We start from the raw sequence: 16,985 nt of genomic DNA on the forward strand, positions 1-16,985 counted from the left end.
TCCCCAAATCTCCTCCTCCTCTATAGAGCTCTAACATTCACAGGGTGGGGCAGGAGGTGATGGTGGTTTATGGCTTCAGGACCAGCCTGCTCCCCATCCAGAGATCAAATAAAAGCTTTCAATGCCACCTCAGTGCCACAGTAGTTTAAGCTGGGTTTGTGGTCAAAGAAGAAAATATATCCTCCAATAATCTGTCAAAAGAAAAAATTTCCAAATCCTCCTGGATTTATAATAATACAAGAAAAATACCTCTAATGACACTGAATAAACACTGAAATAAAACCAGTATTACCTGTCAAATAATTGTTTCCACCTATGACTTTAAATTTTGCAAGCACTGGGGCCATCGTAATGTATATACCACCTAAGGGCCTCCTGCTATTTTTTTAGCAGTCCAATAAACAGAAAGTACATGCCTATTTCAAAGACTTCTAACTGTCCTCTAATAACTACCCTCCTCTCCTCCTTGGTAATAGAAGCCTAATTTTCAGTGGATTCATAGGTGCTGAGTATGAAGGCCACATTTATTTCCTAGACGCCTTTGCAGGTAAATATGGTCACGTGACTAGGTTCTAGCCCTGTGATAGCAACAAAAATATGAGGAACTTCTGCAGAGTCCACAAAGAATGTAGGCACACCCTACTTTACCCTCTCCTTCTGCTTACCAGCTAAAAACAGAGAGAAGATAAATGCTTGGGTTGCCTCTTGGACCACTTGTTGAGGGTGACAGAGCAACTCAACTGGGTCCTTGACACCGTCTGAGCCACACACTGGCCCTAGGCTGTCCATCTCAGTCCACCTCATTTACAGGAAGTAAACTTCAATCCTATTTAAGCCATTTTCATTTGAGGGCCACTGTCTCACACAGCGAACCGAACTCCAACTGACCTAGAAACTGGTACCTGAATGGGGTGTGCTAGGGCTTAGATCTTGTGCATGTCACAAGAAACAGGCCTAAAAACGCAGGCGGGATCTGGGCGGGGGCAGTTGGCAGGGACATGGGTCTACAGGTTCACCTCTACTGAACACTGCCATGCAGCAGCATTCAACCTAGGCCTGGCTTTCGGCAGCTGGGGAGGCAGACCATGGGTCTGTTAGAAGCCATATCATTATAGGGAAAAACTCTGAAAACTCAAAATGTCAGCGTTTACCAGAAACAGGAACAATTCCACATACAGTAAATTCTGCTACCTAGCATTCTACACACTGGTGAGATTAGTCGATACATATAAAGTATATAAATACAGTGTATGGAAGATAAAATCTTTCACTACATCTTAGCTACTACTATTCTTGTCATAACCACAACAATCGACTGTGTTTCCATAAGGGTGGCTCGTTTATAGGATCAAATTTTATATTAGCTGTAGAAATGTCTTCGGAAACAATAACCCATATGTTTCATTATCAATCTCATGGTCCCTTCGCGGACAATTTTTGGCGATTTTGACACCAAGGTGACCTCTTGAAGTTCCTGCTCCTAAAAAAGGACAGCCCCCCAGGAACCTCTCACCAGGCTCGCTGACTCACTGCAGGCTGAGGTGAGTAACTTTCTCTCTTAGTGTTAGGAAGGAACCCACAAGTGTGGTGCAAGAGGACATCTATGATAATCATGGTGAACAGTGACTGCTTATTCAGTATCTGCTCTGTGCCAAGCAGAGATTCATCATTAATCATCAAAGCCATTTTACCATCTATACTCTGCAGAGACCAGGCAAGAAAAGAAGCAAAGAAGGTTCCTAAATGCTCTTGGAAAAGCTGAAATGTCTTTCTCTTTTGTAAAAATAACTTCTAACCGTAGAGAAGGTTCCGACTCCACTACCATCAAGCTCAGCAGCACACTTTTACAGAGTTGCTTAAGAGGGAATTTTTATTTTTTAAAAAAAGTTCAATACCCATAATGAACTTACAGATAATCAAGGGAAATAAAGCAGCGTATTGACTGGGCATTTATCTTCCATCCTAAGACACTGGCTCACCAGGGTATCAGGAAACCCAACCATCTGGTTACACAGGAGCCTCGGTCTGCCCACCCTAGCAAGGCACTCACAGCCCTCCTGCTAATACACTGCCCGACTCGGTAACCATAATCTCAATGTTTCAAGATTGCCCCCACACAACATATTCTTCACTGTTGTCCACAAAAACAACAGAAATGGTCTGGAAGTGCAAATGTTTTTCTATCTGAATTTCACCTCCCCAAATCTTCTGTTAAATCTTGTATCTGATTTTTTATTTGGAAAATATGATTTCCATAACACAATTCACTGGAGTAACACAGAGATTATTACAGAGTTTGTACAAGCAAGTAATAATTGCTGCATACAAATACAGGCTTTTTCTTGTCTACAGGGATCTGAGGGATTGGCAGGGGGAGGGAAGTGGAGGCAGAAGAGGATGAGAACACTGAAAACAAACAAAAAAACCAAAAAAGTACCTATGACAAAACAACTCGGGAAGCAAGTGTTGCTGGTTACCATTGCTCACACCCCCTTCGCGCTGCGCCCCTCACGCTGCTGATTCCCCCGTACTGATGACTGGGCATGAGAGTCAGGAAACCCTAAGATTATCTCATCACCTCATATCAACATACATACTAGCAAATTCCAGAAATTTACCATTAAGAAGAAATGCCAAAATACTTCAATTCATCCCATATGCTGGGTTACGTGTCTAATCGTGCAGCCCCACAGGTGAAAGTGCCTGGAAACTGTGAATCCAGGTTTGTTTGTTTTTGTTTTTGTTTGCTGTGGGGCGCACCTACCCTTACATTCCTTAAATTTTAGTCCTGTGTTGAAGGAAGATGCTTTTCTTATTTACTCCCTCTATAACCCTACTTTTTAAACTATCTCAACATCAGAGTATTAATTAATACTGACTAATGGGGCTTAAAAATCCCTTTCACCTGTTTTCCATTTTTAAACCTTTAATCAAAGTCCACAAATAAAAAGGAAAACTTGGAATAAGAGTAAAATTTCGAACATCCAAATGGGATTACAGAGTGCTTTAAAACTGCATTGGATAAGAACATACCAAAACAGGTTTTCAAGGCACTAGGCTCCAATTTATTTCAACTTAACACAACTTACATGTCTTCAAATTTGCTATCCTAATGCCCCTGCAAAACATCCTAAACTGGTTATAATACCTTAACACTGGTTATAGCAACATAAATGTAAAAAGCAGTAACATGAACAATTGTGCCACCTCTTACACATCTTTTTTCTTACCTTTCTTTTTCCCAAGGACACTCTGAAAGGCCAGATTAAAGGAAGAGTCACAAGGCACAAAACTCCCCATTCTTTAAAACACAGATCTCTGACCAAAGAATTTTAATCTTCCTATATGTTAACGCCTCTAGGACGGGTACTCTCACCCTGCCAGCGCTTTATTATGATGAGTTATTGTTCTAAATCTCTATCCCTCTCATCCAGCACTGGTTAAAGAGAACAATCAACACAACTGGATTCCTCCAAGCAGGTACAGAAGCCAGCCTGGCCAGAACTTACCCGTCCAGAATATTCATTGTGGTGGGTGTCACTTCAGCAAACAGAATTATTTTTCCAAGTTTCTTTGTCTGCAAATTTTGTAGGTAGATCTCGAAGTTAAAATGTTCTGATGAGAAGGCCTCCATGTCGGTCACCACAGGTACGGCAGATGGGGTGATTTCCATTTCAGGTGCGTAGGATGAAACGAATTTCAGGGAGAGCTTGTTAGATTTTATTACTCCTTCAGGATCCACATGCTTCCCCAGCCACTGCATAAGAGGATCCCGGATTTCCTGTGTCATAAAGAAAGAAATGGAAAGGTCGTAATTTGGCATTATGTTAGATGACGGTGGCTTTTCCTTAAAATGCCATTTTGGTAATATAAGAACTTCCTAATTTGTGACCAATAAAAGCTAGATTAACATATTCTGAACATATAAACTATTATACAATAGACAATAAGTACAGTAAGTATACTTATATTATAAAAATAAATGATTCAGAAACCAAGATCCAGGAAAATAACTACATTTCTATCCTACACTATATCCTAAATTTTCAAAAGTCCTCTCCAGTTCTAGAGTTCTTTAATGATTCTCTAGTTCTGTATGAATTTGACAAAAAATTTATAACTTTATACTTCCACCCTCAAGGAAATTCATTATCTCATCTGGGGAAATAAAAACCTAGGTGAAAAGTCACAGAAGACAAAGTACTAAGATACTAGAGCATTTGCTCTCAGTCTCTAAAGGACCTCCTCATGTAAACAAGTTGATCACCACCAGCCACTGACGGGTCACCAACAGTGAAAGTAACGGGGTACCCAAAGATGCTTTCTCTTTGCCCCAAATACAGGTCCAAGGAGGGGAGGGCAGAACTACGGGAGATATTACCTAACCTAGTACAGAGCTCTCTATCCTACCTCCCAAGAGGCTGTAACTTCCTCTTGGACGCTGGAAGACCCAGGGGCCTCCCCCTGGGGTGGAGCATCAGGGACTTGGGGGAGTCAGCATCCTGAGAGGCCAGCACAAAACATATTAAAATCTGTCAGTCACAGTAAATGCTGATCCGGACTCCTGGGCCATCTCTGTGCAAATGCCAGGGACTTCCGAAGAGGAGATGAGTCCTTCTGTTAACATCAGGGGTCTGCGACTTCCCTAGTGGCACAGTGGTTAAGAATCCACCTGCCAGTGCAGGGGACCTGGGTTTGACCCCTGGTGCAGGAAAATCCCACATGCCGTGGAGCAATCAAGCCCACAGCCACAACTACTGGGCCTGCATGCTATAACTACTGAAGCCCAAGCTCCGCAACAAGAGAAGCCACTGAAATGAGAAGCCCATGCACCGCAACGAAGAGTAGCTCCCAGTAAAGCCTGCAACAAAGACCCAACACAGCAAGCAAGCAAGCAAGCAAGCAGAGTTGCTTTTCCATCGGGATGGGCAGGACTCACACGCGCTCTGGGGACACCAGCCCAACTTCCCTACAGGATCACACGCAGCCCTCCCTAGCCCCTTGCTGGCCACACAGCCATCCAGGACAGCCCTGGGAACTGATCTACACTGCCCCCACCCTGCTCCAAAGCCACCCACAGGTGGGAGTCCTGGTGCTGGGCGCTGGTGATATCATCTTCTGATTCCTTCTATTTTCTCTATAAACAGGAAAGAGCCTCAGCTAAGAGTGAAAAGGAGGAAGGAGGTGTTGGAGTTTTGAGAAGGGAGAGTGGGAAAACAAAGGAACGTGCAACTGGAAGCATTCCCGAGGTTCGGGTAAGGTTAGTGATTCTGAATTCAGAGTGAGCAGTCGGCATGATTTTCTGGTTTTGTGCAGCCAGGCTCAGCTACATGCTATGTGGGAGCACAGGGGTGATCCTGCACCACAAAAGTTGGAAGAGGTCAAGCTGAAGTGAGCCACCAGGAGTTACAGCAGGAACTTCCCATCTTTGCACAAAGAATTAAGAAAAATTCTAAATGGGATATTTCCTGTTCACCATTAATTCTTTAATACATACTCTACTGGAGGAAGAAGAGAAAATGAATAAATTACAAAAGCACCCCCCCATTATGTACTGAATGTGTGCATCCCCCCAAAATTCATGTTGAAATCCTAATTAATCCCCAAGGTGATGGTATTTGGAGGTGGGACCTTGGGTGATTATGTCATGAGGGCAAAGCCCTCACGAATGGGACAGCACCTTTTTAAAAGCAGTCCCAGAAAGATCCCTCATCCTCTCCGCCAAGTGAGGACAGAGCAAAAAGATGTCTGTCTGTAACCTGGGAGAGGGCCCTCACCAAAACAACCATGCTGGCATGCTGACCTCAGAATTCCAGACGCCGGAAGTGTGAGAAATAAATGTCTGTTGTTTGTAAGTAGCCCGTTCTACGCTACTCTGTTTTAGCAGCCTATATTGACTAAGACACCCCCAAACCTCAAACCTGGCCATTAGTTATCACCAACTCTGCTCTTTAAACTTTAGTCAACGCCCTTAAAGCATAAAGTGAACAAGTATGAATTTCCTTCATCACATTCCCCAGAACATCTGGATGTCACAAGGGCACTGCACAGGCTAGAGATACATCAGCAAATAGGTTAAATCACAAAAATAGAGAGGCAAAATAATCTGAATAATAAACACTTCTTAACTAACTTCAGTTTTCATTAACTCAAGCAGAGACTTAAACAGTTATTCAGCAGGTGTAGGCAATATGAATCCCCATTCAAAGTCAATAAAAATCAAGATGAAACCAAGAAGAAATAGCTAGCACCTAGTGGAACTTTCAGAACAGGAATAAGGCAGGGAATCTCCTCCAGAGCGAATCATATGACTGGGCATCTATACATCATTCATCTAATAAATAGTTTGTTTTTGAAAGCAACACTTAGAGATGCACAAATATGCAAAATAAATTAAAATTGATGTAAGCAAGGTGCATGAGGGTTTGTTTGTTCTTTCCCTGACTCTTCTTTCATATAATGTTTCAGGACTTAATCAGAGCCAAGTAAGTTACTCAGAAAAAAGAGAATCTAAAATGAGGTGTGGAAACTCCTGAGAAATATAACTGTATCCCAACTATAATTCTCCTAAATATTTATATAGTCAAATGCAACTTTAAGCCATGAAGTAAAACGGAATACAGATGGGTAGTATTTAGGGTCCCCCAATTCCCACTAGCCCTGGACAGGAGAATAAAATTCTAGTCACAAGAATTATGAAAATTACAATCTGTTTGATGCAAATTTGCCTGATATGTCCTCTCAAATGGACTTGTTACAGTGATGACTTAAGAGCTGCAGAAGCAGCTGCTAACATATAAGGAAAAGAAATTAATTCATGATTCTTGGTTTAACTCTAGCAATGACCACGAAGGCAGTGTAGAAACGCTACTGAAGGAAAAAGTGTGGGTCATATATATCAATGCAAATGGGCTGACATAAGTATTAATATTACCAACCCTCTACCCCCAAATCTACCTAACTCTTTAAACACAACTACCAGAGCATGCAAAAATGTCACTGCTTTAGGGAAGATCTTTCTGACCCACAGCCTGTCCCAGTCTAGGTTAGGACTTTCTTTCATAAACTTAGTGACTTTACATCACTTTCAAATTGTAATTCCATAGTATGTATAACCATTTACTCAATGTCCGACTGTCTTGCTAGAATGTAAGACAGCTATTGCATGTTTCTGTTTGGCTCCCAAGTCTGGCAAATGCTGCAGGATTAATAAGCATTCATCATACAAGTGCATGTTAAACTCCTTACCAAAAAAATCTCACAAGTAAGAGACATAAATAGGTATACCAAGAGAGAGATCCCAGAAGAGGCAACGCTAAGAGATGGCCTTGAAATGGATACATAAGCATCAAAAGAAATATGAAGCTGTTAAACTCAAATCAGTCCTGATAAAACAACTGCTATCAAATTCCACTCCAATGAAATTCATTAAAACCTTCCAATTAATGCTATTTTTTTAACATTTGAACTTCAAGAATTTAGTATTTACCTTTCTCTAAGATTTCAGGCTAATTAAGTACAATTTAGGTGGAACCAAAAACAACGTTTTATAGTCACATAAATGCTGGCCCCTTTGAATCAGCCACAGCACTAGGGAAACACTAGCTATTCTCAAGGAAGGTGAATGTGCCTTTGTTTCTTATTGGGACATTATTGCACACAACATGAATACCCCAAGGAATCCACCAAAAAAAGTACTAGAACTAGTAAGTGAGCTTTTAGCAAGGTTGCAAAATACAAGGCCAATATACAAAAACTGGGTTTATTTCAAGCCATGAATATCTGGAGTCTGAATTTTTTTTAAAATACCATTTTCAATGGTATCAATACATCTTAAACATTTAGGAATAAATTAAGGAAAATATGTGCCAGATCTGTACACTGAAAACTCAAAACACTACTGAATTGAAAATTAAAGAAGTCCTAAATAACTGATGAGATATACCATGTTCATGGATCAGAACACTCAATATTATTAAGAAGTCAATTCTCCAAATTGATCTATGGATTACATGCAATCCCAGTCAAAATCCTAGCAAGCTTTCTTTTGTAGAAACTGAAAAGCTACTTCTAAAAATTATACAGAAGTAGAATAGGCCTAGAATGACCAAAACAATTTTGGGAAGAAAAAAAGTTGGAAGACTTACATTACCTGAGTTCAAGACTTATTATAAAGCTGCAGTAATCAAGACAGCATGGTATTGGCTTACAGACAGACATATATTACTGAAAACAGAATAGAGTCCAGGACTTCCTAGGTGGTGCAGTGGGTAAGAATCCACCTGCCAATGCAGGGGACATGGGTTCGAGCCCTGCTCCAGGAAGATGCCACATGCCGTGGAGCAACTAAGCCCACATGCCACAACTATTGAGCCCATGTGCCGCAACTACTGAAGTTCACGTGCCTGGAGCCTGTGCTCTGCAACAAGAGAGGCCACCGCAATGAGAAGGCCGCGCACCACAAGGCAGAGTAGCCTCTACTCGCCACAACTAGAGAAAGCCCGTGTGCAGCAACGAAGACCCAACACAGCCAATAAAATTAATTAATTAATTAATTTTAAAAAAAAGAATAGAGTCCAGAAATAGGGCCACACATATAGGTTCAACTGATTTTCAACAAGGTAATTCACCTGAAAAAGAATCATATTTTCAATACACGGTGCTGAAACAATGGGACATCCATATGCCAAAAAACAAAAACAAAAACGCCACAAAAACCCTTGACCCATACTTCTACCAATATACTAAAATTAACTTGAGATGAATCATAAATCTAAATGTAAAACTATAGAGCTTCTAAAATAATATACAGAAGAAAAACTTTCTGATCTTAGGATAGGTAAATCTTTTCTCAGAAAAAAGAAGCATGAACCATCAAAGAAAAAAATGATAAACTGGACTTCACAAAAATTAAGAACTCTAGTAACTGTTGCTCTTCAAAGGTTAATGTTAAGAAAAATGAAAAGACATGGGACTTCCTAGGTGGCACAGTGGTAAAGAATCTGCCTGCCAATGCAGGGGACACAGGTTCGAGCCCTGCCCTGGGAAGATTCCACATGCCACAGAGCAACTAAGCCCGTGAGCCACAACTATTGAGCCTGTGCTCTAGAGCCTGTGAGCCACAACTACTGAGCCCATGTGCCACAACTACTGAAGCCCACATGCCTAGGGCCCATGCTCCACAACAAGAGAAGCCACTACAATGAGGAGCCTGCACACCACAATGAAGAGTAGCCCCCGCTCGCAGCAACTAGAGAAAGCCCGTGTGCAGCAACAAAGACCCAGCACAGCCAATAAATAAATAAATTTATAAAAAAAAAAAAAAGAAAAATGAAAAGACAAATTGAGAGACTATTCTTAATACACATATCTGACGAAGGTCTTGTATCGACAGTGACAAAAAAAAACTCCTAAAGCATAATTATAAGAAAACAATTCAACTTAGAACATCAGTAAAAAGATATGAACAGACATTACCCAAAAGAAAACATCAGATAGCCAGTAAGCACATGGAAAGTGCTGCGCATCATTTGTCACCAAGGAAATACAAATGAAAACTGCAATGAGATACCACTATACACCCATTAGAATGGTTAAATTTTTTAATCCTGACAATATCTAGTGTTGACAAAGATGTGAAGTAACTCGAGCTCTCACACATTACTGGTGAGAACATAAAATGGTACAACAATTTTGGGAAACATTTGCCAGTTTCTTATCAAATTAAACATACACTTGCCATATGACCCAGAAATTCTCTTCCTACGAATCTAACCAAGACAAATGAAAACACACAGCCACACAAAGACTTAAACACAAATAGTCACAGAAACTTTACTCATAACATCCAAAAAATGCAAACAACCCAATGTCCACTAACAGGAGAATAGATAAATAAGTTACAGCATATCTATACAATGGAATACCACTCAGTAATAAAAAAAAAGGAATGAACTACTCATATGTGCAACAAAATGAATCAATCTCAAAAACATAAGGCTAATTAATTATTTTTAATCTTTAAATAAATAAAAATTTAAAAAATTAAATTATTATTGTTGTTGTTAGGCCAAATCCTTGATGAAGTCAAACCCCCCCCCCCAAAAAAAAAAAAAAAAAATCAACCCTTCAGCAACCTTTGACCTACACACTAAAAAGCATTAAGGGACTTCCCTGGTGCCACAGCAGTTAAGAATTCACCTGTCAGAATGGCCATCATCAAAAAATCTAAAAACAACAAATGTTGGAGAGGGTGTGGAGAAAAGGGAACTCTCCTGCACTGTTGGTGGGAATGTAAGTTGGTACAGCCACTATGGAAAACAGTTTGGAGGTTCCTTAAAAAAACTAAAAATAGAACTACCATATGACCCAGTAATCCCACTACTGGGCATATACCCAGAGAAAACCATAATCCAAAAAGAAACATGTGGCATAATGTTCATTGCAGCACTATTTACAATAGCAGGACATGGAAGCAACCTAAATGCCCATCAACAGATGAATGGATAAAGAAGATGTGGCACATATATACAATGGAATATTACTCAGCCATAAAAAGGAATGAAATGGAGCTATATGTGTTTCTTTTTTTTTTTTTGAAATGGAGCTATATGTAATGAGGTGGATAGACCTAGAGTCTGTCATACAGTGAAATAAGCCAGAAAGAGAAAAACAAATAATGTATGCTAACTCATATATACGGAATCTAAAAAAAAAAAAAAAATGGTACTGATGAACCCAGTGACAGGGCAAGAATAAGGATGCAGATGCAGAGAATGGACTGGAGGACACAGGGTTGGGGGGGCGGGGGGTGAAGGGGAAGCTGGACGAAGTGAGAGAGTAGCATAGACTTATTTACTCTACCAACTGTAAAATAGATAGCTAGTGGCAAGTTGCTATATCACAAAGGGAGATCAACTCGATGATGGGTGATGTCTTAGAGGACCAAGACAGGGAGGATGGGAGGGAGTTGTGGGAGGGAGGGGATATGGGGATATATGTATAAATACAGCTGATTCACTTTGGCGTACCTCAAAAGCTGGTACAAGAGTGTAAAGCAATTATACTCCAATAAAGACCTTAATAAAAAAAAGAATCTGCCTGCCAATGCAGGGTACCACGGGTTCAAGCCCTGCCCCAGTAAGATACCATATGCTGCAGAGCAACTAAGCCTGTGTGCCACAACTATTGAGGCTGTGCTCTAGAGCCTGTGGGCCACAACTATTGAGCCCGTGTGCCACAACTACTGAAGCCCATGCGCCTAGAGCCCACGCTCTGCAACAAGAGAAGCCACCTCAATGAGGAGCCCATGCACCACAATGAAGAGTAGCCCCTGCTCACAGCAACTAGAGAAAACCCGTGTGCAGCAACATAGACCCAACACAGCCAAATAAAATAAAATAAAATGAATAGAATAGAATAAAATAAAAAAAATAAATCTGTGATCTACATTTTTAAAAAGACAGAAGAGTGTGTATTATGTGATTCAATTTACGTGACGTTCTGGGAAAGACCAATCTAGTCTATAATGATAGAAAGCAGATCAGTGACTGCCCAAGGACAAGCATAGGGTGGGAGAGTGGGATGTGACAGAATAAGAGAATTTTGTGGGATTCTAGAAATGTTCTCTATCTTGATTGCAATGATGGTTACGCCAACATATATGTTTATCAAAACATACACATAAATAAGTGCATTTTTCTTGAATATGTCATACGCAAAGTTGACTTTTTAAAGCAAATAGCAAGTCTCGTGCAACACTAAACAATAAGTCCATGAGATTCTATATTCATTAATGTCCAAAAAGAACACCAGTGTCCCTACTTCTGAAGAAAGGAATGCTTAAGTTTACATTCAGTGCAAATACACACAAGTGGCAACTCCATGGTTAGTTAACATGTTGTAACATCTGCTACAGGGAGTGAAACTAAGATCAGAGATGTACAGTATGCTATGTCCAGTCACATTAGAGCCATTCCACCCCATCATTTGTCTTATCTGCTAAATTTTATCCACCTAACAAGATTCAATGGGTGAAACATAGCCACACCTCTGATTCAGCACTGGATACAAAACATTTATTACCAACTCTGTGTTTTGGTGCTCCTTTTCTCAAGAAACACCAAATAATTGATCTCAACCTTTAAAGGTTTTCTATCTGAGAGACACATTTGCCTCACTGTAAATAATCAGATTAGTCATGCTTTAGTCATAACATTATAAGTTGCTAGGCAACATTATAAGTTTACAAGGGGGTAAGTCAGAAAATCAATCTACAAAGACAGACTACGACCTCTTTTTATGGTTGTTTTCATTCTCAAGTAAATATGAGAGGAAACAGGAGTAGAAGAATTTATGTGAAAATTTAGACCAAAAACAAAACAAAAACAAAAACGAAAAAACCAAAACCCAATTCTTACTACTGGTATTTTACAAACAAAATATTCACAGCCAATTTCACATTCACTCAGTGATGAAGGCACACAGCACAGCAGATCTTTACAATCAAAACATGACACTCTTGGGACTTCCCTGGCAGTGCAGTGGTTAAGACTCCGCTCCCAATGCAGGGGACAAGCATTCGATCCCTGGTCAGGGAATTAAGATCCCTCACGGTCCTGACCTCACTCAAGGCAGGGACTGTTCACATGGCAACCTTCAGGGTGAACTTTTTATGCTGAGCACCAGAACCAAGCAGAGCAAAGCCCCATGCAGGGTCTGAAATGTATGTGTTCCTCCTTATGTAACTGGTCCTCCATGCAGGAGCTTCTCTCAGTTCCAGTAGACCCACTGCCATCTGATCGACCTTTGCCTAACTTGTCCAGATACCTCTTTGGATGGTACTACAACCCAGCTTGGATTCCCAAGACCACTGCCTTCTGGCTTCCCCAGACCACTGCCTTCTGGCTTCCCCAATATCCTCAGCCACTGATCCCAAGCACGCTCACCCCAGAATGAATGGAACTGGAGGGACTTCTAGCTTCAGTGACACACTGCTAAAAGCAGTCCATCCCCACAAACATCCTTCAAGTCAGCTGTCACCAACAGATACCCAAGGGCCAAAGTGAACCCAGAAATGTTTTACTTGGCCCACCCATTTTCAACTCATTGCCAACACTTAAAACTCAGGACATTTCACATCTTACTTCTTTTGAAGAAATGGTAACTCTTTCCCACGTGGCAGTAACTGGGCCAAGTAGCACTACCCTCATTATATGGGGACACACTCTCCAGCTGCACTCGTGTGCACCACCTCTTCTGCTCCTAGGCATCAGGAATTGAGACCACTCATCTTGGCCCTGGTATCAAGTCCAGCACCAAGCCAGCAAGATCTCCCCGGGGGCCCCTGATGATGCTTTTTTCCAGTTAGGTACATATTAATTCATCAGAGTGAGTATGGTGACGCTGACTCAAAATACAAGGCGTCCAATTTGGCAGTTCCTCAAAAAGTTAAACAGAGAATTAACGTAACCCAGAAATTCCCAGGTATATACCCAAAGGAGCTGAGAGCAGGAACTCAAACAGATACTTGAACACCAATGCTCAGAGCAACATTGTTCACAATAGCCAAAAGCTGGGAATAAGCATGACAGTCGACAGATGAATGGTTAAACAAAGTGTGGTGTTTATACACAATGGAATATTATTCAAGCATAAAAAGAAATAAACTTCTGATACATGCTATGGCATAAATGAACCTTAAACACATTATGCTAAATGAAAGAAGCCAGACACAAAAGGACACATATTGTATAATTCCACATGAAATACCTACAATAAGTAAATTCATAGAAACAGAAAGTAGAATAGAGGTTACCAGGAGCTGAGGGGAGAGAAAAATGAGAAGTTATTGATTACTGGGTTTCTGTTTGGGGTGATGAAAAAGTTTGGGAAATAGAGAGTGGGGTGGTTGCACAACACTGTGAATGAAATTAATGCCACTGAATTGTACACTTAAAAATGCTTAAAGGGGCTTCCCTGGTGGTGCAGTGGTTAAGAATCCGCCTGCCAATGCAGGGGACATGGGTTCGAGCCTCGGTCCGGTAAGATCCCACACGCCATGGAGCAACTAAGCCCGTGTGCCACAACTCCTGAAGCCAGTGCGTCTAGAAGCCTGTGCTCCGACACAAGAGATGCCACCGCACTGAGTAGCCCCTGCTCACCACAATTAGAGAAAGCCCCAGCGCAGCAACGAAGACCCACCACAGCCAATAAATAATTAAATTTATTTTAAAAATGGTTAAAATAACAAACTTTATGCTAAATTTTACCACAATTTAAAAAGGGGGGCGGGGCGCGATGCCAAGATCTCAAGCTGCTTTTTTCCCCAGAAGCTCCCTGTCCTCTCTGCAATTAGTCCACTGCCCTCGACCCTGCATACGCAGGGGAAGTGGAGGGACAGCAACCAGAGAGCTTTTATCAGGGTTCCTCCTTGCCTTACCAAGGGAAGCCACTGAAGTGACTTCTCACAACACGTCTTTTCTCAAGTGACTTTCCACCTAAATGGACAAATGGCTGGCAATGTCTCTTTACTGCACACCCACTCCATGCGGAGCACTCGTGCTTTAGGCCAGGACCCCAACCCTCACCCAGCAATACCACAGCACTATTATCACCATCTACAGAAGAAATGGAACCTCAAAAAGCATTAATAATGCCCAAACCACACAGGCAGTAAGTCGCAGAGCTGGAATTTGAACCCACAAAACCAAATCTGTCTGGCTCCCAAATCTTTGCTCTAGTTCCTATCCCACAGTCCTCAGCAAGAGGAGCTAACCCAAAATGAAGCAACATAGGAAAGGCCTGTTTACTGCCTAAGGCATCACAAAGAAAAATAGAAACTCAATATATAATATGCAACTATGAAATAGTGATAAAATAGATTCATGCGGCTTGAGGCTAGGGTGGGGTGGGAGGAAGAGGAGTAATGGGCAAAGATTAGATTTGGTAAGAGAAACGAATCTGAAGCGTGGGTCTACTGTCAACTGTGTCTACTCAGGCAAGCCCAGACAAGGACATTTTTCACAAAGAAACAAATTTTTACCATTCAAGTGGATTACCGTTCACGTCTCTCTGGTTTCAGCCAGAAAAAGATGGCATGTTCAAGAGTTCAATGGAAGGGCTACTTAAGGAACTGTGGGCCCAGTTAAGAGAATCTGAAAATGGTACTGATGAATTCAGTGACAAGACAAGAACAAGGACGCAGATGCAGAGAATGGACTGGAGAACTCGAGGTTTGGGGGGGCGGGGGGGTGAAGGGGAAGCTGAGACGAAGTTAGAGAGTAGCACAGACACATATATACTACCAACTGTAAAATAGCTAGTGGGAAGTTGCTGTATAACAAAGGGGATGGATGATGCCTTAGAGCACTGGGACAGGGAGGGTGGGGGGGAGTCGAGGGAGGGAGGGAATATGGGGATGTGTGTATAAATACAGATGACTGAACTTGGTGTACCTCAAAAAAAATAATAAATAAATAAAAGGAAAAAATAAATTAAAAAAAAAAAGTACAAAAAAGAGAATTAAAGAGCAAGGATGGGGAAACACCTGGACCAGCGACAGGCCCAGAGGAGCAAGAGGACAAAGCCACCCACAGGGGCTGCAAGCAAAGAGGAAATCCCTCCACCTCTCTCACCTCCTGCCAAGGCAACCAGATCCTGGGAAGGGGCAGAGAACAAGGGGACAGAGTAAACTGGACAGTGGCCAACACAACTGCTGAGAGAGGACCCAGGTGGTGAGGAGAGGGGGAGGAGTCCCACTCTGATGTGACTGCCGCTCACGCCCCTGCCACAGGGCACAACCTCCGCCCGGCAATGAGATGAACTTCCACACAGCCTCATCTTTCAGAGTGATCGGTCCACACCTGAAACGGTAATTCCGCCACTCCTAAGGATTCAGGACACATGGCATCCAATATCGAAACCCCAGGAATGGGAGTTCCTCCCGAGCTAAACTTGTCACAGCCACGTCCGGTCACCAATGCCTGGGACACAGTAGGCACTCAATAAATGTCTGTTAAACTGTATTCCTTTTATTATGTCAAGGTTTCGCTCAGGCTCAGGCTCTGAAAGGCCACGGATTTACTGCCTTTTTTGTTACCTGCCAACTAGCGAAGACCACAAAAGGCAGGGGTGGACCCGTAAAACAGAGGTAATGAATAAGTCATTTCTAACAAGGCTGGTTTTACAGGCATCACACCTCCGCTGGGCCAAACGGGCTCATTTTAGAGGTGAAATCTATTCTGCAAGTGCAGAGACCAAAAGGGGGCCACGGGCGGCACTAAAAGAAAGGAGGCGTTCCGGGTCGGAGCTCAACCACCGCTCCTGCTCGAGAGGCGCTAACTTCCACCGACGGGGCCCGTGGGTTTGGGTTCAACATCCGTAGAAGTCTCCAGGGCCTTCATTAAGCCTGCCCGTGTAAAACGCCCGCCATTTGTCCGAGGCCAACACAAACAGGCTCCTGACGAAGCGACGAGCGTAGGCTGCGAGGCCAAGACAGCTCCGGGTGGCGCGCCCTGGGCGCGAGCGAGAACGCCGGTGGGGCGGCGCGGCCCGCCTCGGCCTGAGGCGGAACGTCCTGGCTGGCGCACACGCACGCAGGCACGCAAGACGCAGGCACACACACGTACGCACGTACGCACGCATACGCACGCACAGATGGGGCCGTCCCTACCGCCGCCATGCTGAGGGAGCAGCTCGCCCGAAGTGTTAGGCCCCTGGCTGACTTTGAGTCCTCACAAGGCCCCACCCATCTTCAACTACCTGCCCGTCATCCGCAGCCTGGCCTTGACCTCTCTGGAGCGCTGTGCCTGGGGGCAGGGGACCCCAGCACAGAATCTGGTCAACAGCCCTGCTCCCGATTGGCTGGGAGGCCCTGCTTGTTCCTTGCAACTTCCCCCTTTCAGCTTTAACATTCAAGATTCGGTGCTTCGTCCCAAATGCTAAAATGCTCAGTTAAAACTATAACATCGTCTCTAGGATTCCAG

General features: G+C 42.6%; 1 protein-coding gene across 2 annotated transcripts in view; it reads right to left on the reverse strand.

Moving 5' to 3' along the window:
• Window positions 1-16,985, reverse strand: part of HLCS (holocarboxylase synthetase) — a 177,689-nt gene that overhangs the window by 125,058 nt on the left and 35,646 nt on the right. For both annotated transcript variants that reach the window (XM_057696870.1, XM_057696871.1), the window contains exon 6: window positions 3,510-3,781. In XM_057696870.1, the coding sequence (XP_057552853.1) occupies window positions 3,510-3,781 (272 nt within the window). The remainder of the gene's footprint in view (window positions 1-3,509; window positions 3,782-16,985) is intronic.

The sequence above is a fragment of the Hippopotamus amphibius genome, chromosome 10 (assembly GCF_030028045.1).
Source record: "Hippopotamus amphibius kiboko isolate mHipAmp2 chromosome 10, mHipAmp2.hap2, whole genome shotgun sequence".
Taxonomy (NCBI): domain Eukaryota; kingdom Metazoa; phylum Chordata; class Mammalia; order Artiodactyla; family Hippopotamidae; genus Hippopotamus; species Hippopotamus amphibius.